Consider the following 20,680-nt stretch of genomic DNA (forward strand, 5'->3'; position numbering starts at 1 on the left):
TGTTGATCCATTTGTTTAGTGTAACCAAAATATTTAGCCCATTTTAGTATACATGCTTTCGCTTATTCTTCTGTCTCATATTTCAATAAAAATTTATACCTTTTAGCAATAACATAATCATCTCATTGGTACATAATTCTATTTCAAAGTCACTCTTGCATTGTTCAAAACTGTAAAATCTTTTATCCATTTTAAATCTTTCTAATAATTGGGCATAGGAAAACCATTGACAAATATATCCTTCTATTGTCAAATCTTCTCTTAATTTTATTTTGCACTCTTCTTGAGAAAATCATAGTATATCACAATAAGTTAAACATTTATGTTTACTTACCACTTATCATCTATAAAATGCTTCTTAGCTGACAGCCATAAAGGTATTTTTGGGCATAACCTAGATTTATTTATTTCATACTCTAAAAATAGCCCACCTGACATAATGATTTATGAAATCTACATTAATCTTAGCTTAGTCATATCATAGATATTTGTGCTACCCAAATCTCAGATAATGTCCTTCTGTCTCCAACAGCCTTCTATTTCTTAACAACATCCACTTTCATCTAAGTTAACAGCGGCAAAGTATAATTTGAAATCTGGTAGACCCGATCCCCCTCTTCCTTTGCATCTTATAATACCATATATAATACTCAGGGTTTTCCCCCTACCAAACAAATTTAGATATCTCCTTTTGTTGCTGTTTAAATGGTACATCAATTGTCAAGACAATTATTATTGAAACAAAAATAACATTCTAGACAAAATATTCAACTTAATCACAGAAATTTTCTCCAACAGTGACAATTATACTTTATCCCAATTTAACATGCCTTTTTAAACTTCATTCCATGTCTTAACATAGTTATTTTGAAATAACATACAATTCATATTTGTCATAGTAATAGAGAAGTATTTTACCTTCTTAATCTTAAAACCTCATTTTATTCATTAATTCTGTTTGATCTTGTATCTTCACTTTTTTGGTTAACATTTTAGTATTCTGTATATTAATCTTGAAACCTACTAAAGCCCCAAATTCTTTTAATTTACTCATTAAAAGTCCAATTCATTTTGAAAGATTTGCTAAAAGCAGAACCAAGTCATCCACAAATACTCTTAATTTGTATAACTCTTTTTTAATCTTTATGTCCATGACTCTCTTATCTTGTTTTATGTCTCTATTCCACTGTATATTTCAAGAACTAAAATAAATAAGGGGGAACAATGGACAACCTTGCCTTGTTCCATTTTGTATATCACATGGTTTGGTTAAATCCACATAAATAATTATTTGGCCATCTGTGAAGTATAGATCAATTTCATCCTTTCTATAATTTTCTGCCCAAAATTTTTATCTTCCAAAACTTTAAACAAAAACGTCCAGCTCAAATGTTCAAAGGCCTTATTTCTGCACTTAAAAAGATCCTTGTGGCTGCTGTGCCATATTCTGTTTTCTTCTGGATTAACATAATATAATTTAGGCTTCCTACCATTTATGGTCAGCTTCTGTCTTTTCCTTGATTATTAAGGTTGCTATTGCCTGATAAAAACTTAATGTTCCTTTGTGGGCGGGGTTGGTGAAGAGGAAGGTTACCAAGATGATGTCAGTAGGGAAATTTGCTTTCTTTTAGACTGAGAGTATCCATATTGAGGTTTCAGTTAAAGTAGAGGTAGACAACCCGATGACCTCTGGATGTTTTGGACTTCCCTTACTGCTGGCCATGTTCCTTGATGGGACTGAAATCCAGAACAACTGCAGAATATTTAATTGGCTGCTGTCCAACTGAATGGTCTCAAGTTCATTCATGCTTTGAACTACAACTGCCCTCATGTTTACTTGGAAGTCCAGTGGTCAGGGGGGTCAGAAGAACTATAGAATATAATTCCTGGAGAGTGCTAGGATGATGATGAGAGAGGGTAATTAAAATCAGTGACTGTTTCCCATTCACCAATCTCATGTCCTCTGTGCTTTTTTACTTTTGAAATGGAATCTTGCTGTCTACCGCTTGTATCTATAACAGAGTTTTCATCGCTTTTTAAGCCCAAATTCATTGCAGGAGTTCTCTAAAGCAAGTGGCAGAGCAAATCAGAGGAAAAGGTTCGATCATTGACCTTCCAGACGGTATCCTAAAATTTCTGTGGGCATCAGAATAGGATGCACACTGTTAAGCTGATAGCCTTTGGGGTGCAGGGGTGGGGTGAAGGACCTTCGAACCGCTGCACCCCGCCGCAGGGAGCTGGAGCCGGTAAGATGGTTCCGCCCCAGGCGCCTGATGGAACCTGATAGGTTCCAGATGGAGTTTGGGCCATTTCCTGAGGCTCTGGCACATGCCTTGACTGGAGACCTAGTGGCCGCCTGGGATAGGGCGGCCGCTGGAGCTCTGGATCGGGTTGTGCCTTTGTGGCCTCTGACCCGGCACCGATCTCAATTGGCTCCTTGGTTCTCCGAGGAGCTAAGGGAGTTGAAGTGCCGGAAAAGATGCCTAGAGAGTATTGGAGGGCCAGTCTTTCTGAATCTGACCGGACACTAGTAATTACCTAGTGGCGATAAAAGCAGCGAAATGTAGTTATTTTGCTGCTCTTATTGCATCATCAGATAACCGCCCGGCCACCGTCTTTAGGGTGACCCACTCCCTGCTCCACCAGGAAGCGCGGGAGGACCCCTTGGAGGGTAGAGCCGAGGATTTTGCTCAGTATCTGTATGACAAAATCACTCAGATTTGGGACGATCTGGACTCCGACTGGGAAGTCTCAGGGGGAGGGACTGGGGCAGGTCTTGAGAATGTTATCTGGGATGAGTTTGATCCTGTGACCCCTGAGGACGTGGACAGGATTCTGGGCAGACTGAATGCGACCACTTGTTTATTGGACCCGTGTCCTTCCTGGTTAGTGCTGGCTTCCCGGGAAATGACACGAGGCTGGCTCCAGGGGATTATAAATGCTTCGTTGGGTGAGGGTGACTTTCCCGCTGCCTTGAAAGAGGCGGTGGTGAGGCCTCTCCTCAAGAAGCCTTCCCTGGTCCCGGCAATGTTGGTAAACTATTGTCCGGTCTCCAATCTTAGCTTTGTGGTGAAGGTTGTTGAGAGTGTGGTTGCGCAACAGTTCTCCCAGCACCTGGATGAAACAACATATCTGGATCCGTTCCAGTCGGGCTTCAGGCCCTGGTACAGCACGGAAACAGCATTGGTCGCGTTGGTAGATGATTTCTGGAGGGCTAGGGACAGGGGGTGCTCCTCTGTCCTGGTCCTGTTAGATCTCTCAGCGGCTTTTGATACCATCGACCATGGTATCATGCTGCACCGGTTGGAAGAGTTAGAGGTGGGAGGCACTGAGTTGCAGTGGTTCTCTTCCTTTCTCTCTGACCGGTCGCAGTCTGTGTTGATAGGGGGCAGAGGTCGACCCCGAGGCCCCTCATATGCATGGTGCCACAAGGGTTAGTCCTCTTGCCCCTCCTGTCAACATTTATGTGAAGCCGCTGGGCGAGATCATCTGTGCTTTCGGGGTGAAGTACCACCAGTACGCTGATGACACCCAGCTGTACATCTCTACCCCAGACCACCCCAACGATGCCCTTGAAGTGATGTCCCGGTGCCTGGAGGCCGTGCGGATCTGGATGAGGAGGAATAGGCTCAGGCTCAACCCATCCAAGACCGAGTGGCTGTGGTTTCCGACGTCCTGATATAGTCAGTTGGTGCCATCACTGACTATTGGGGGTGAATCATTGGCCCCCACAGAGACGCACAACTTGGGCGTCCTCCTGGATTCACAGCTGTCTTTAGAAGAGCACTTGACGGCCGTGACCAGGAGGATTTTTCATGTGACCCCCCTCCTGCGCGAGCTGCACTGGCTCCCGGTGGTCTTCCGCGTGCTCTTCAAGGTTTTGGTTACCACCTTTAGAGCGCTCCATGGCTTAGGACCGGGGTATTTACGAGACCGCCTTCTGCCACCAGTAGCCTCTCACCGACCAGTACGCTCCCATAGAGTGGGGCTCCTTAGGGTGCCGTCGGCCAAACAATGTTGACTGGCGATCCCCAGGGGGAGAGCCTTCTCTGTGGGGGCACCCACCATCTGGAACGAGCTCCCCCCGGAGATACGGAGGATCCCGGACCTGCGCGCTTTTCGCTGTGCCATCAAAACGTTTCTTTTCCAGCAGGTCAGCCTGGCCTAACCTCTTTTTTAAACTTTTAAAAATTTAAAAATTCTTCAATTTTAAATTTGTCTTATGAATTTGGGGTGTTTTAAATTTCGTTTTCCGAGCCAATTATTTAATTGTATTTTAATGCTTTTTTAACATTTGTATTATATGTATTTTATCTGGCTGTTCACCGCCCTGAGTCCTTCGGGAGTAGGGCGGTATACAAATTCAACAAATAATAATAATAATAATAATAATAATAATAATAATAATAATAATAATAATAATAATAATAATAATAATAATCAGGTCTCATAGAGTACACTCTCATAGAGAGGGGCTCCTCCGGGTGCCGTTGGCCAAACAATGTCGACTGGCGGCCCCCAGGGGGAGAGCCTTCTCTGTGGGGGCACCTACTATCTGGAACGAGCTCCCCCCGGAGATACAGAGGATCCCGGATCTGTGCACCTTCCGCCGCGCTCTAAAGACCTTTTTATTTCACCAGGCGGGCCTGGCCTAACTTTCTCCTTCTTTTTAAACAATTTTAATATTTTAATATTTTTAATCTTCAAAGTTTAAATTATTTTAAATTGATTGGGGTTTTAATCTGTCTGGGCCAAACTATTTAATTCGATTTTATTTCTGCTTTTTAAATTTTGTATGTATGTATTTTATTGTTGGCTGTTCACCGCCCTGAGTCCTTCGGGAGTAGGGCGGTATACAAATCAAATAAAAGTAAAGTAAAGTAAAGCCTGACCCACTGGATAGAACTAAAGCACATATTTAGAACTACCAGATTGTACAGCCCTTCCTTGACTATATCACTACATATTGTAGCTGGAGGATTATGTGTTGGAACATGCCTAATATCAGCATTTTTCTTCTGGGAGAAAACTGACTGGTCTTTCTATTAATAGGAAATATTTGATGTGGGAGTACATTCAAGGATGTGATCTGATGCCACCTAATTATTTAGAATATTTGATCTAAACTCTCTTTATTACAAGGGAGAGGTATTAAAAAAAGTCCTCAGTGCTGGAATGCAAATATGAATATGATCTTGAAGACAGTTACCATACCAAGGTATCAATAGCTGCAAATTTAACAGAAAAATTATGCAAATCAGTAATAAGAATTTTATTAGCATTGCTCAATATGGCACATAGTTGCCACGCCTAGAAAGCTATCAAAAAGCCATCAGAAAGCTAAAAAGAATTCTGAGAACTGTTGTATAGCAATTCTTGCCGGAAGAAATTATCTTAAGGATTTTTTCTTTTTGCCTACATGTAGCTTTTAGCTCTTCTTATGAGCTATCTACAAAAATCCTAATAGAACTACAGAGGTTGACTGGAATGGTCTCCCATATGAGAAGCACAGGACTGGGGAAGAAGGGGCACTGATGGGTCAAATTAGGATTTCCATGAATAGATTCCTGGAGGGAGAGAGACAGATCCAGAGAAGCATGGTGGTAGCACCTAGAACAGCATGAATTGAATTAGGTTAGGATTGAAAGAGGCGAAGAGGAAGAGTCTACACTCAGAACATTAGGTTGGGCTGATGAGTCTCAATCAGTGGGCTCGAGTGAGGTACCTACCTCGAGTCTTGTCCAAATACAGCAGGGGTGTCAAACTCAAGGCCTGGGGGCCCCCATCTGCGGGTTACTTAGATCTGGCCCGTGGGGCTGCCCTGGAAACAGCTGTGCAGACGAAAATGGAGCTCGGGAGCCTGTTTTTGCTGGCAGAGCACTAGGGCCACCAGCGGCATCCCCGACAGGAGTGAAGTCAAGCTGGCCATGCCTACCCTGGCCGTGTCCACCCCGCCCCCCCCCCAGGTCAAACACAACCCTGATGAGGCCCACAATGAAATCAAGTTTGATACCCCTGATATACAAGTATGAACAATCCCTTATTCCATGTTATGTCCCAAGGGTAACCAAAACCATGTTGTCACTACTAGCTTTTTCTATGGACACATGGGAGTGTTTCTCTTTCCTTCCCAATTGAAATAGTGCTACATTAGCTGGACCCAGATGAGCTGTTCAGAAGGAAATCTAAACAAAGAGCAGCTGATGAGGTTGTAGACATGGTTAGACAATATAGTTTACAGATATAGAAGCCCCTACTTTATCAGGTCATGACTAAGGTGTTTTTTATTGCTTCTTAGTCAAATTCATAGGACCACGGTGGCTCGAGTGATTGGAACACTGGGCAGGAGAATAGCAAGCCTACTTTCGAGACCCGAGAGCTGCCATGGGGCGGGGTTGAGCTCTCATCCTTCACTCCAGCTCCTGCCAGGGACATGAAAGGAGCCTCCAACTGGGCATCCCCAGGGCAATTGTGATGTCACAAAATAATCCTTTCAACCTGGGAACGCCTCTGGTGCTTTTGACAAAAAAAGTCAATTTTTTTAAAAAAATGCAAAAGTCAAATTTATGGATTTCCTCCTCCTCCTCCCTTCACTACCTGGCAGACTGTTTCTCCCTCCTCTTTTCAGATGCCTTCTGAACTACAGCCCCTTAAAGGGTCTCTGAATGCCAAGTGTCTCTTTTAGAAGTGGGGGGGGAAGGCTCTTCACCCTTAATATTGGGCTGATTTGCACAACCACTTCACTCCTCCTAAACATCTTTGGTTGGAAGAGAAGGGGAAATCCGCTGCCTAGCTTGGCTTCCCTATTCTCACACCCTGACTGGGCACAGTTTATGGTGCCATTAACAGTCGCTGACCTGCACTCATCTTGTGATAACCCTGCTGTGGTCTCTGAGCTTTCACAACATTGTTTCTCTCCTTCTCTCGTTCTCCCATATCTCCCCCTGTCCCCTGTCCCTTTCTGTCTGTCCATCTGTCTGTCCTGTGGATCATTCCCTTCCCTGCACTCCTTTGGAATCCCTGATTTTGATTTCCTGCCATGCATATTTTTGTTACTGTCTCCACTCCACTTTGTTTGGGTAATCTCTCCATCCTTCCTCCTTGTCCTCTTCTCTCTCTCTCTCTCTCTCTCTCTCTCTCTCTCTCTCTCTCTCTCTCTCTCTCTCTCTCTCTCTCTCTCTCTCTCCCCCTCCCTCCCTCTCTCTCTCTCTCTCTCTCTCTCCTTCCTCCCTGCTGCTCCTCTTCTGTGTGTGGTTCCTCCTCGCCCTCCCAACCTTCCCCTTCTTCCCCACCCACCTTCTCTCCTCTCCTTTCCTTCCCGTTTTGTTTTGCAGTCACTGTATCCATCAGATATTAGAAAGCGTAACTTACATTCACCACTATGCCATTGTGCACAGGGATTTGAAGGTCAGTATACATATGCCTTTCACCCTCTTAGAATGTGGGGTTGGGAGAATAGGGCACTGCCATAATAAATTAAACCTGGCCAGGTCTGGGGATTTGCAGTGCCAGCTTCCTTTTCTGGTTTGGCATATGGGGTGGGCAATTATTCAGAGATGGTTTCTTTCCACCTTGAACCTGCATGGCTATATCCTTCTCCTCTGTGCAACACTCCAGCAAGGTCAGATGGGTGCAGGCAGGTAGGAGATCTGGGATGTCCCTCCCACATCATCACACAGGCCCAGATATATTCCCAGTTCCAGATTATCTTGGGGCAACAACCCCTTCTGGGCAAATGAGGAAGAGGCAAAGTCAATGTGGCATGTTTCATCCATTCATTTTTCCACATGTGCTTGTGTGTGTGCTCTTTCTCTTTCCCCCTCTCCCTCTTTCTCTTTCCTGGTCTACACTGATGATTTACCACAGTTGCTTCTTCCCAACTCTTGTCCTTTTTTTCCTTTGGAACCAAAGCATCATCTTACGTCTTCTCAAGATCAGAATTAATACAGATTGTGGTTGGGCTGGAGTGCATGCCATTGATGCAAATAAAGGAACACCCAGAGCCTGGTTCAGGATGTTTAGTCTATCTGGTGATCGAGAAAAGTTTCTAGATTAGACTTTCTTAGACAATGGACTCATTAAGCCAGCCTCCCTTGAACCCTTTGCTTTGTGACAGGAAATGGGATGCTGTGGACTCTTTTTCTGTATTTTTGCTGTAAGCCGCCCAGAGTCCCTTGGGAGTTGGGTGGCATAGAAATGCGATAAATTAAATTAAATTAAATTTCATTGCTTTGGAGTGCATTATGCACAATATTGATGGGAGCTTCAGTTTCTTGACTTATTTAGTGACTCAGAATGTGATGCTATTACATAAATACCTAGTGGTTTCTCTCATTCAGGATCCCAGCTTCTGAAAGTTGTTGTAGAACGGGGAAGGGAAATCTAATTAAAAGAAATTGATTTATCTCCAATTGATTTCAAACTCCTCGAAAATCTATAGGGGACAGAGGAGAAGAGAACATAGAAGGGGATCACAAGCAAGATCGATTCCCTTGACCGTTTTTGAATGAATAGAGGAGGGGGAAAAGATTCATTCAAAGGTTAGAATCCATTCTGAACAGGCAGCTCTGGCATAATAGCCATTGAAGAAACAAAACATCTAGTCAAATCCTAATTCCTTTAAGTGGGGAGTGTCATACAGTGAAGAGGACAGAAGTGATTTAAAGTCAGCTCTAAAGAAATGGAACTGAACAAAGTATATAGATATTAACATATTGCATGTGTGCATACGGATTACAGTCCATACATCTCAGTCAAGAGGGCTTCATCTTGTACAAGATTCATTTGAGTTGATAAAAAGCACAGAATGTTGGAAAAATCTCTGGAATAATTGACTATTTGAAAGGATAGGAAGCTTTTATGGAAAATAGACCTTATTGGTTTCTGCCAAGGAAAGTTGAAACATTGACCTTTGTTCTACCATCCTGAAAGAGAACAAAGATGCAATGGCTATCACCATCTTTAAGCTTGCATTTGGGCTTCCAGAGAACAGAGTATGGCCAAGAGGGAGCATGTCACTGTGTTTCTGAAATTCATTTGCAAACCAGGCCACCCACCTGAATGCACTGTTACCAGTTCCATTTGACTAGATATGGGGAGTGGTAGCTGGGGAAGCAAGGATTTTCCAGGGCTCAGTGAAATATGTGTCCAATAAGGGAGCTGTACAGAGATGCAGATTCTTAAATCAACCATTCAGAGACCATTTCTTAACTCCCCAAAAAAAGTAATTTCCATTCTGTTTGTTAGATACTGTCTGGCTCTAGCAAAAACATTCAAATAAACCAGTCTGGCAAATATCCTTGCCCCCTCCCCCATTCTGTGATCTTCTAACCATCTGTTTGGTTGAATGTTTCTTAATTTGTTTCTTAAACTGTATGGAATAAAGTATAGTGAACTGAGTAAACAAAATCCAAGAATGAAATGCTTCTGGGAATGGTTGTGCATGTTGAATTACATTTCACTCTCGTTTTTCATTTTTGCCAATCTCAGATTTAGGTTGTTGCATTTCTGTCTGATTTCATGAATGTAGGAAATAATGTATGCAGTTGTGTGTGCATTTTTCTTTTGCGTGCATGCAATTTTCCATCCTAGGGATTATTTACATGTGTTGTTAAAGTTGTAATCTCTGTCACAATATTTTGAAAAATGCATTTATCATTATGTTCCAGTTCTCATATACGTTTCAAAAAAATGATTTAGTTGGCATTAAAATGCAGACTGAAGAAATTTTTCCCCTGACCCCAATTGATTTCTTTTCAACCCCCACCCAAGCCAGCTTTTTTCTAATTTTGACCCTACTGATCTTTAGAACAGAGAAATTTCCAGCCCTCCATCCATTCATATTTAAGATTTTAAAACTTGGGCTTCCCCTTCTAGTGCATCTATTTTATTGCTTTTTCTTTCTTTAAGTGGAAACTCACAGCACTGTAATTTGTCTTTTTAATGCTGAATTTTGGCACTGAGAATTTCAGAAGGAGTAGGAAAACAGGATTTGGGAGACTGGCCATGTGTGGGTTAGAAGTCTATTGTAACATCTACATGAGGACATCACCAGTGGTCTAGAGAGTCCTTTAGATACCATTGGCTCTGTGTATGTGATTTACAAAAAAAAGGGCGGAAATTATCACCATGAGACATATATCCAGGGGTCTATGAGCTAGGTGGAAGCTGTTTTGTAAAGCTTATTTTATTTCATAAACCAATAGAAATTTGGTGTCCTCTCTCCTTCTGTTCAGGAGGAGCAAAAGCCCATATAACATCAGGGAGCAAATAGTTACATCTTAAACATATTTAAGTGCAAGTATCTTCAAGCTACTGGTAGAGCCAGTAGGATTCCAGAGGAAGCTTATGGTTGTTGTCCTCCCCCCCCCACCCCCACGAGGATCTCCTGGCCATGTCCTTAGTCATTGCTTTGAATATCTGGGTGGCTGAAGCCTTGGACTACATCACCCCTAGGCAACTTCTACTTATGTGTTGATCTCAGGATGTACCTTGGTTACTGAGAACCTCTGGGAGATGAAGTTCCAGAAAGCCTGGTTATGATCTAGAAAGCTCTACAGGGCATAGGGCCCGGTTATTTGAGAGACAGCCTATCTCCCATGGTGTCTGTCCAGCCAATACAACCTGACAGGGTCAATCCACTCTGGGGCCTTTCAATTAGTCAGTGTTATCATGACCCAGGAAATGCACCTTCTCTGGTGGGATGCCTGCCCTCTGGAATAAAGTTGCCCCTGAGATCTGTGTGGCTCCCATCCTAGTGATATTCTGAAGGGACTTGAAGGTACCTGTTTTCCCACACCTTGAACTAGGGTAGATGGAGCACCTTTTAATAGATTTTTCCAATGTTTTGTTATTATTTTTCTTGTTCTGTATTTGTTTTGTTTTTTATTATTCACACAGCACTTTACTATTTGCTGTATTGTGAGCTTTCCAGAGTCTTGGAGTCTGGTGGCACCTAAATTGAAAGCATTAAATTGTTGGGGGCAATCTGCTGCCTCTGTAAACTGCTTAGAGAGGGCTGTAAAGCACTGTAAAGCGGTATATAAGTCTAAGTGCTATTGCTATTAAATTAAGAATAGTTGACGGGTGGCGAGTGAGGTATCGCCTCTCATCGAATCTGCAGAAAAAAAGATATTTTAATTATGTGTCTCAAATAATAACCGAACCTCCACTATGGGTGTTAAATACAACTCCCAATGGTAGTAAAGTCATCTGTAGTCACAAGATTGACTTGCTTCGAAAAAGATGTTCACATGTGCTGGGCTAGATTCCAAAGCTCTTCTAACACTTGGCATCATTTTCCATAATGTGCAGATGGCTGCTGCCAAGTTAGCCTTTAGAAAAGGACAGTGCTATTTCTGGATCCTGACCGTACCATGTTCCAGTTTCCTAAAGGAAGTATTTTTCTGGCTTTCCTAAGAAGCCCACAGCTGACATTAAAGAATATGCCTCTACAGAGATCAAGTCAAGCTCATCTCCCAATGGCTCGGATTTCTCCATGTACTTTTTTTGGCCACAGTGCAGAAATGGTTTGTCCCATTTTCTTCTGGGATATTTTACGGGGTTTCCCCATCTAGCATAAACCCTTGCTATTTTCCTGGAGGTGTCCCATTTCCCAAACTGGGCCAATGCTGTTTCATTTCTGAGATCAATTAAGGCATTCTATATGCTGCCATGTGCTAATGTATCTATTACCTTTTTCTGTAGCAAATAACAGATCTGCAGCAACTAATGGTGCAGGTCCATAATAAGACATAGTTTTATGTTCCTTTCCATAATCCTCAACACTGCAAAGATTTTAAGCATGATTTGTAACATAGCCATGAACAACCCAAGTTGGGTATCTGTGGGTGTATATTTACCAGTGCGCTTTAACAAAGCTATTTTCAAATGCTCCCTTTAAAATATGCTTCTCTGTACACCAGAAATAAACTTTTTCTGCATCTGGGATGTAAAAAATGAGCACATTTCAATTTGTCATGAAACAAACGTCATTTCCTAAAATCTCATTGATATTTTGAGATCTGTTAGCAAAGCATTTAGATCTGTTCAACAAGACACATGACTTTCAGAAGCCCTATAACAAGCAGGGATCTGTATGTCTGCCTTAGGCTACAGATATAGGTAAACTCCAACAACGAATTTGTAATAGGGGAAACATCACTGCAGTTGTATTGAAAAGGTGCATTTGTTAAATAGCCATAGGAAGGTTTAGACTTTTTTGATGCCGGCCAAGAAAAAAATGGTTATATATTTTCTGCTGCAGAATGCTGCAACTCTAGTTGTTCACAGTCTCCTCCTTTGAAAGAAACCAGATCCTGCCAAGAGTAAAATCAGTGATGGGATTCAAGTAATTTAACAACCGGTTCTCTGCCCTAATGATTTCTTCCAACAACCAGTTTGCCAAACTGCTCAGAAAGTTAACAACTGGCTCTCCCGAAGTGGTGTGAACTGGCTGAATCCCACCACTGAGTAAAATATAAGAATTCAAAAGAACCTGTCTTGGCCGATTTCCCCCCCCCCCCCCCCCGCCGAAGACTATGGGAAATCATGTCTTCAAGAAGAAGATAAGCACACCAGAATCCTCCAGTTCCTTAGCAGCTGAAATAGCATGGGAGTTGCATAATGTCAGAAAGTATATCATGATTAATAGCTATTGATAAACTCCCTCAATCTATTACATTCCTTTTTGAAGGGTCCAGCAAGGTAGTCACTTGCTGTCTCCACTGCTTTGAGGTATCCCATGCAAAAAAGTTACTTCCTGTGATCTGATCTGAGTCTTTCACTTCCAGAACTATTAGATGATCTTGGGTCCTTACCACATAGAGAAGAGGTCTTCCTATCCATTTTCTCTACCTCATGTCTGGTTTTATATCTCTGTCCTATGGGTCCATATTTAACCTGTCTTATTTGTCCTTTTTCAGAACTACAATTCTTGGTACTGCTGTTTTTCCAACTCGGCTGTTTGATTACAACATTGGCTTTGCACTTTTCTTTAGTAGTAATTCAGTCTTCATAAGCAGAGCTTTTTTTGAAGAGGGCAGGAAAGTATTAGGCTAGCGAGATAGTCCAGACAAGAAGCTGGATCCAATGGACTAATTCTACTTTATTGTAAGATTATATTAACAGAATTTTGCAAGTCTGAAAGTACATTTCTCCCCTGCCACCTTTACTGCACAAGTAATTAAGGAGGGTCCCTTCTGAGATGTTTGTCACTCCAACATTCCTTAACCATGGCTTAAGCTCTTATTTTACTATTCTCCTGGCTGTGAATTCTCCCCGTCTTCCAAGGTCATTCCCACAATGCAATAGGGTGATTGCCCTGGACCTCTTCCAGCATATAATTTAATATTTGAAATGATCAAATAGATCAATAGTGTTCAATCAAAGCAACAAATTGTTTCAGTTTTCCCACCCTCTTTCTCAATAGACTATTAATTTTAATACATAAAACGGAGAAGGAAATTTATTGATCTCAGATGCAGCAAGAAAGAAGGGTTTAGTATATGGAGGGAACATTCAATGAAAGAAGAAGTCAGAAGAAGACAAAAAAGAAGAGGTAGTTGCTGGTAAACAGGAGATGTGATGCCTTCAGCAGTCTTAGGGTACATATCAGGGTACATATTAATCCCCTGCCCCAAATTTTTCCAAACAAGTGCTTATCAAAAACACTGAATTTGTAACTCCTATTAATCTAACCCAGAAATTATCATGCTGGTTGATGAGAGTTGGACAGGGACCCAGTTGACGTCTGTACTTAATAATGGAGCTCATGGGGTCACTTTTGGCCAATTCTTGTTCAGTCCAGTTTCCCACATAAAACTGATCTGAGAATAAAATGAGAGGAAACACATGCATATGTCCTAACTCAAATTAGGAAAGATAAGGAGGCAAATAAAGTTGTAAATTAAAAGAAATACTGAGATAATGTAGGTTTCTCAATACCTTACCTAATCAAGAATATAATTTGGGAGATTTATTGATGCAGAAAATTGGGTCCTTGTGATAGTCAGACTCTACATTGTAGTTTTATAACTGACTTGTTTTAATGAGCCATATGAAAAGCTAGCTGGACATGGATGATAGGGTAAATACAGTTAAGAAAGTAAAAAAAAAATCACAATTACAAACTCTTTGCAGTAATTCCAGGAAAACAAAATGGGAATGGTCTAACCCTAGGAGACTTAAGCCTGATAGCTTCCTGAACTCATTTTTGAATGTCTCAAAATAACCAAATATATTTTAATGGAAAAGTTACAACAACTAGCAGATGAGTCCAGTGTTATTGGACTGAATCCTTTCTCCACTGCAATTTCACTTAAAGGACAAGTTTTAGGACTCTGTCGTTTTCTGTCTTTAAAAATGGCACATAGTGCCAAAAAAAGGTGAACCAGGGGTTGATGTCTCCAGCCCAGTGTGGAATCAAGAGCCATTTTACTCTATTTATAGAGAAAAAAGAAGGACACTCCAAGGTGTGAGTAGAATAATCTTCCCAGGGGCAAATAAAAGGTCATTTAAAATTTATGCTTCTTAAAAAAATGTCCTAGGTTGATCCCATCCTTTTGTTTTATCAGATAGTGGTATAAATTAAAGTTTTTCAACCATGGCAACTTTGAGATGTTTGAGCTTCATGACCACACATCTTAAAGTTGCTAAGATTAAGAAACACTAGTTTAAAAGAATATATCCTTCTCCATAAAAATGCCATTGGTTCTAAGAGGAACATAGCAACTGTATATTTTGTGATAGTTTTAGACAATAATCCCCCCCCCACACACACACAACAGAACTGTATAGAGGAAGATTGAGTGTTGCACAATCTTAAAGATCAACAGAGTTCAACTGATGCAGGACTTGAATACTCTATCCTTAGATCAGCTTAGTCATTCACTTTTTAGGAATAAATATATCAATAGTGTCTAAGAAGGAATTACTATTTCTTGTTAACACCTACTTTGCAGATAAATTACCCCGAGTAAGAACTATTTCATTATTAGGTGGACATTCAGTGTATTTGCACTAAATACACGGAATAAATACAGCATATTTATGGAGTAGCTTTGGGTGCCAGGTTGACTGATACACACCCAAGAAAGTCAGAACTGCCTTGCAACTGCTTGACCAAATTATATTGCTATTGTATACTTGCTACTGTATACTCTGTGGAAATGGGTTTTGGGGAAGGAAAATTGGAGCCTTTTCCTGACTCCTGGTTACCACAGTAGTTAATGGTATTTTTTTTAAAAGAAAAAAATTGTCTATATGCTGATTACAAAATCCTGTACCTGTTACGAAAGCTAGTGCTATTGTCCTATCATGAATGAGATGACTGGAAATAGTTGAGAGATTCCTTCAGTCTTGCTTGAAACTTCCTTTTATAGTCTGAGCAGGTATATCCCCTTTGGTAAGCGGGATACTCCTTTTTTTTCTTTACATTTTTACATGAGCCTAGCAGTCATCCAGTAACATCACCAAAAGGGGTAGAGTCAAAGATTACCTGTTTAATTGTTAATCTTAGGAGTGTAATTATTTCAAGAACAAACATTGGTGCATTAAATCCATTGGAAGCTTAATATACTTAATACAAGGAATATTGACAGAGAATGTTTAGAAAGTTGTCACAGTCGTGGGTTGATTTTCACGCAATGTCATCAGTATATTTTGGGGAAATTGTAGGCTGGGCTGATTGGACTTGGACAACTGAAAATTTCATTTCCCTTAAGCAAAGTCTTCTGCAGATGTCTGGTCTCATTTCCAAATGCTATTTGGAGATAATCTACTGACAGTCTATCTAGTGATGGCTCAGTGGCAGAAGAAATGGATTTGTTTTATGCCTATCAGAACACCCAGTTTTCCAAAATGGACTGATATTCCTCTGAAAATGTCTCCTGGAACTATATAGAAGGGATTGTAAGGGTTAGGGGTGAATAACAAATCTGAAGTATCTCACCCTGCCCAGGAATAAACCTAATACAGGTAGTCCTCAACTTATGACCACAACTGAGCCCAAAATTTATGTTGTTAAGTGAGAAATTTGTTAAGTGAGTATTATCCCATTTTATGACTTTTCTTGCCACATTTGTTGTTAAATTAGCAACATGGTTGTTAAGTGAATCTGGTTTCCCCATTGACTTTGCTTGTCAGAAGGTTGCAAAAGGGGATCACATGACCCTGGGACATTGTAACCATCATAAATGTGAATCAGTTGTCAAGCATCCAAATGTAAATCACAGTGACCATGGGCATGTTACAACGGTCATAAGTACGAAAAATGGTCATAAGTCACTTTTTTCAATGCCGTTGTAACTTTGTACGGTCACTCAACGAACTGTTGTAAATTGAGGACTACCTATACAGTCCCCTCAATCCAAGCGGTTCCAGTATCTTCCTGAGGATGAAAGATACTGGACCGCAAGCAATTGGTTACCAAGTTGACCTTAAAAGATCTGAGAGGACCACTGTGAAGAATCATCTCTTAGCTTTGAGCATTACAACATCCCTGCTAGTAGGAGGCTTCCGTGTTAATTTCCCACAGTGATCCATCCCAACTTTGCAGTGAAGGTATGTGAAGGGGACTGACGACAGCTGCTGCACATAGGGGGTTCAGGGCAGATGTTAGTGCACTGGATTTTGGGGTGCCTGAAAGAGGCTGGATACTGATAGCAAGCTTGATTTGTTGTTCCTGGGAACTTTACGTCCAGATCAAGATAGAAGCTGGGATTGCCGTCATTCTCCTATGATCTCTCTTTTTTTTTAATTTGATTTATATGCCGCCCTTCTCCGGAGACTCAGGGTGGCTTACAATGCGTTAAGCAATAGCCTTCATACTTTTGTATATTTATACAAAGTCAGCTTATTGCCCCCACAAACCGGGTCCTCATTTTACCTACCTTAGAAAGGATGGAAGGCTGAGTCAACCTTGAGCCTGGTGAGATTCCAACTTGCAGTAATTGCAGACAGCTGGTGTTAATCACAATGCTTTTAGTCTGCTGAGCCACCAGGCCCTTCCACCAGAAGACTCTGTTCTTCTGCCTTTCTTGACTGCAGTCTCAGACATCTATCTGCTGTAAGCTCTGTCTCTTGGCTGGTAGGGTTTCAGTCCCTCTTAGTTCTTGGTCCTTTCCCTCTCTGCGGGAGGCAACACCCCCATTCTTCTTCAGCTGCACTTTCACTTTCCCACAGTGTGTATCTGTAACTTGGGTTTCTCATCTTGCAGAGAGGAAATCAGATTCCTTTATTTCCCATGCCCTCCTTTCCTCCTCTTCCTTTTTTTCCTCTTCCGTTTTCCCTTTCCTTATTTTTCCTGCATTACTCCCTCCACCCACCCCACCACCCACCAGCCTGTGCGGTTGTTACCACTCACCGTGAACTAACACGCCCCCTGGTGTTTGCATGCAGTCATTGCATCCAGCAGATCCTGGAGGCTGTTCTCCATTGCCACCAAATGGGGGTCGTCCACAGAGACCTCAAGGTGAGTTTTCTTCCCCACTGCTCTGTCCGTCTGTCCGTCTTTGTATCTTTGCATGTTTTTTTTAACTTCCATAAAAAAGAAGTTGGATCACTTCTGAATGGTTCAGACTAAATTTCCTGAAAAACATGTTCCAGGGTCCTTAGATAGTTGTGCAATTTGTTTCTTGATCTTGGATTTATTAGGTCATCCCTCTGACAGACTAATCAGAAATCAGCTTAATTTAATGGCAGCTGTGTTGTATGTTTTTTCCTGTGATCTAGCCTGGCTTGGACAAATAGGGGAGATCTACTGCCTGGTGAACCTTATCATCTTAACATTCCAAGCACTGGGTGAAACCGTCATTCTAAAGGTGATTAGAATAAGTAAATCCTGTTGGGTCAGACCAAAAAAAGCTATCAAGCCCAGTATTCTATTCCTTTAGAGGTCATCTAGAAGTTAATGAGCAGGACCTCAGCACAACAGGATTGTAGGCTTTGAAGAAGACCCAGCTATGCTGACTTTATAATTCATGATAAGCTGGTTTGTTTTGCCTAGAGAGATGGGATCTATGATCTTCATGTTGCCCCACAGCATCCTTACATCAAACTGCTGATTTGGGTTGCATTGTTTTCCATCTCTTTTGCATCTGAAAACTGCAGAATTGTGTGCTTTACAGCTTACCTTCTCCCAACTCCCACCGCAGTGCATGCACATATGCACCCTGATATGCACCCACCCTCTTTTCCCATGTAACATGCATTCTAGAGCCCTAAGAGTCCAGATTAAAAAAAAAGAAAGATACCTAAACTCAGAATAAACCAGGAAACTAGGCAAAGTATGCCCCCACATTTACCAGTAAATCAAGAACATAATAATTTGCCACCTTGAGCAAAAGTAAGGCCAAAATAATCTGGATTCTACATGTTAAAGAGACAGATGATTTTGATTTTACTTTACCAAGCTGCAGAAGTATAACTGGGAAGCCAAGTTGTTTTGTTCTGAGTTTTGCAGAACTAGGAGGTTGTTAGCTTTCAGGAACATGGAAGAATTAGTTACAACAATTTCCCTTCAGTGATCAAACAACAGACTGCATCTTTTATTGAAATTCAGAGATCAAATAGAGCATGCTTGAAGGAGGATGTTTAGTAAGAATTCATTGTAAGGTACCAGGAGTGCTATATATCCAGGATACCTAAATTCTAGAGCTTGTGTGACCGTACACAACCAATGGATTGTACAAGTGCAGTTTAGACTGCCTAGCAGATTTCTTTGGACCACTTGGGCAAATCTTGGAATGCGAAAGACCTCAGAGGTATTTCTATGTTCTTGGCCACGTTGGAGCAAAACTACTCTTTGCTATCACTGCCTTGTACAAAGTTAGAACTTCAAAAGATGGTCCCCAGTGAGTCCTGGACTGCAAGACGTTTTCTTAATAGGAGAGCTACCATACTTCATGATCATTTCCTAATACAGTGGAGACCTTCCAGTTCCATCCATCCATCCTGTCATATCTTCTGTAATTGTATATCTTCCTCTCCCAGCATTGCCAAATGCTTTGGGGCTCCATGTAAGAAAGCCTTCCTTTCTGCATGCTTGCATGGCATTTTTTATCCTTGCACTTTCATGCAGTTTGGTGGATTTGAGCTGATTTCTGGGTAGCTGTTGGAGGACCAACCAGGGAGTCCATAGGGTAGGACATAGGAACAGCCAAATCCCAATATTTTTAGCAAACTTGAACTATCATTTGGTTCCCCAACTTACTTACTCCTTGCCTTCTTCCACTTTCCTTTAGCCATTCATTTTCCCACCCTTTCCAACTTTTTTTCTTCCTGTGCTTCGATGTCTGGGTCAAGACTTTAATTCACATAGTAATGTTTATAGACAGAGCAGCTGTAATCTCTTTTCTTCTAGAAGTGTGCATGCATTCTATGTCTGGTTTAAATGTGTGCAAATGATTTATTTCTGTGAGTGTTCCTGTATTGGGTTTCTGATTGTGGCACACTCCCTGTCCGGCCTCTTTATAACACTCCTTTGGGTTGAGATGTTGCTGGGGTGTTATAAAGAGATCGTATTTGATAAGTTTAATGGGTGGTTAAGGTTCAGCAATGTCTGGGTGTGTTGTAGTGGCAATAAAGGAGGGGAACCTTGACAAGACCCCCCTCTTTGTCTCTGTGTGCTGGGAATTTCTTTTTGAAAAGTTCTGTGTCTGTATCTGTTGATCTTTTATAAAAAAAGAACTGGGCTACCCCTCTCATTCCACTTCTGTGGTTATTATTTCTTGTTAAGATTTTGGAACATAAATTTGACCAGACCTTTAAGATTTAAAAAAAAGAAATAAACAAAGAAACCTGGCAAAATTGCTTAACATCTTTAACTTTCTGTTCAACATAAGCAGGGCTCAATTGTTTGAGGTGTCAAGCTAATTGGAGGGTTCATTTCTGGAGTCAAGCAAAGCATCCATGCCTCAAAATTATTTGGTCTATTTGAGCAGTTGGCTTTGCTTGCAGTGGAATTGCCTTCACAAATGCCTAATAAAATTTGTGCATAAACCTACCTAAACTCTTAACAGGCAAGATGTGCAAAAATATCTCCAGAGCCTTGGACAATGTTGCTTAAGTAGGTAAAACCTTTGCTTTCCATTCCATGGTTGAAAAGTTTTAGCTTCTGCCAAGGATTTGCCTATGGTAACATGGTTCGGTATGGAAGATGCTTGTGGTTCTTCATGGTTGCTAAAATAAAATCTCTTGAGAGATAAAATGTGATTTCACATGCATGGGATAACGAAGTGGTATTCCCTTTGCTTTCTAAATGGAGATGTGCAATTTTAAACCAGCTTCTATTATTCCAAGGCAGGGGCTTTTGTGTGTGCAGTTTTGGGATAATACAGTGCCAATGATAATCCACCTATGGTAATCTGTAAGAGTGTACAGGTAGTCCTCGCTTACTGACCGTCTTTGAGTGACTGTAGAAGGATACAACACTTGGAAAGAAAATAGCTTTGTGACCAATTGTTGCATTTACAAGTGTCACAGTTTCCCTCAGTCACATGATCACCATTTGCATGTTTCACAACTGGCTTCCAATAAGCAGAATTAATGGAGAAAGGAGAAGTGAAATCACAAGTCACATGATGTTTCGCTTAATGGCCATAGTGATTCGCTTAGCAATGGAAACGGAAGTGGCATTGTAAGGTCACTGTGGTCATGTGTTTTTTCCCCTTAGTGACCACAA

General features: G+C 41.3%; 1 protein-coding gene across 23 annotated transcripts in view; it reads left to right on the forward strand.

Annotated features, from left to right (window-relative positions):
- CAMK2B (calcium/calmodulin dependent protein kinase II beta) overlaps positions 1-20,680 on the forward strand; it is a 234,194-nt gene that overhangs the window by 154,545 nt on the left and 58,969 nt on the right. For 18 of the 23 annotated variants that reach the window (XM_034436925.3, XM_034436930.3, XM_034436933.3 and 15 more), the window contains exon 6: positions 17,398-17,470. In XM_034436925.3, the coding sequence (XP_034292816.1) occupies positions 17,398-17,470 (73 nt within the window). Of the gene's footprint in view, positions 1-7,334; positions 7,408-17,397; positions 17,471-20,680 lie in introns of all 23 variants that reach the window. The other 5 variants (XM_087876045.1, XM_087876043.1, XM_087876046.1 and 2 more) reach the window with 1 other exon arrangement.

Source organism: Pantherophis guttatus, chromosome 9, assembly GCF_059756535.1.
Source record: "Pantherophis guttatus breed Tessera chromosome 9, ASM5975653v1, whole genome shotgun sequence".
In the NCBI taxonomy this organism is placed as follows: Eukaryota; Metazoa; Chordata; class Lepidosauria; order Squamata; family Colubridae; genus Pantherophis; species Pantherophis guttatus.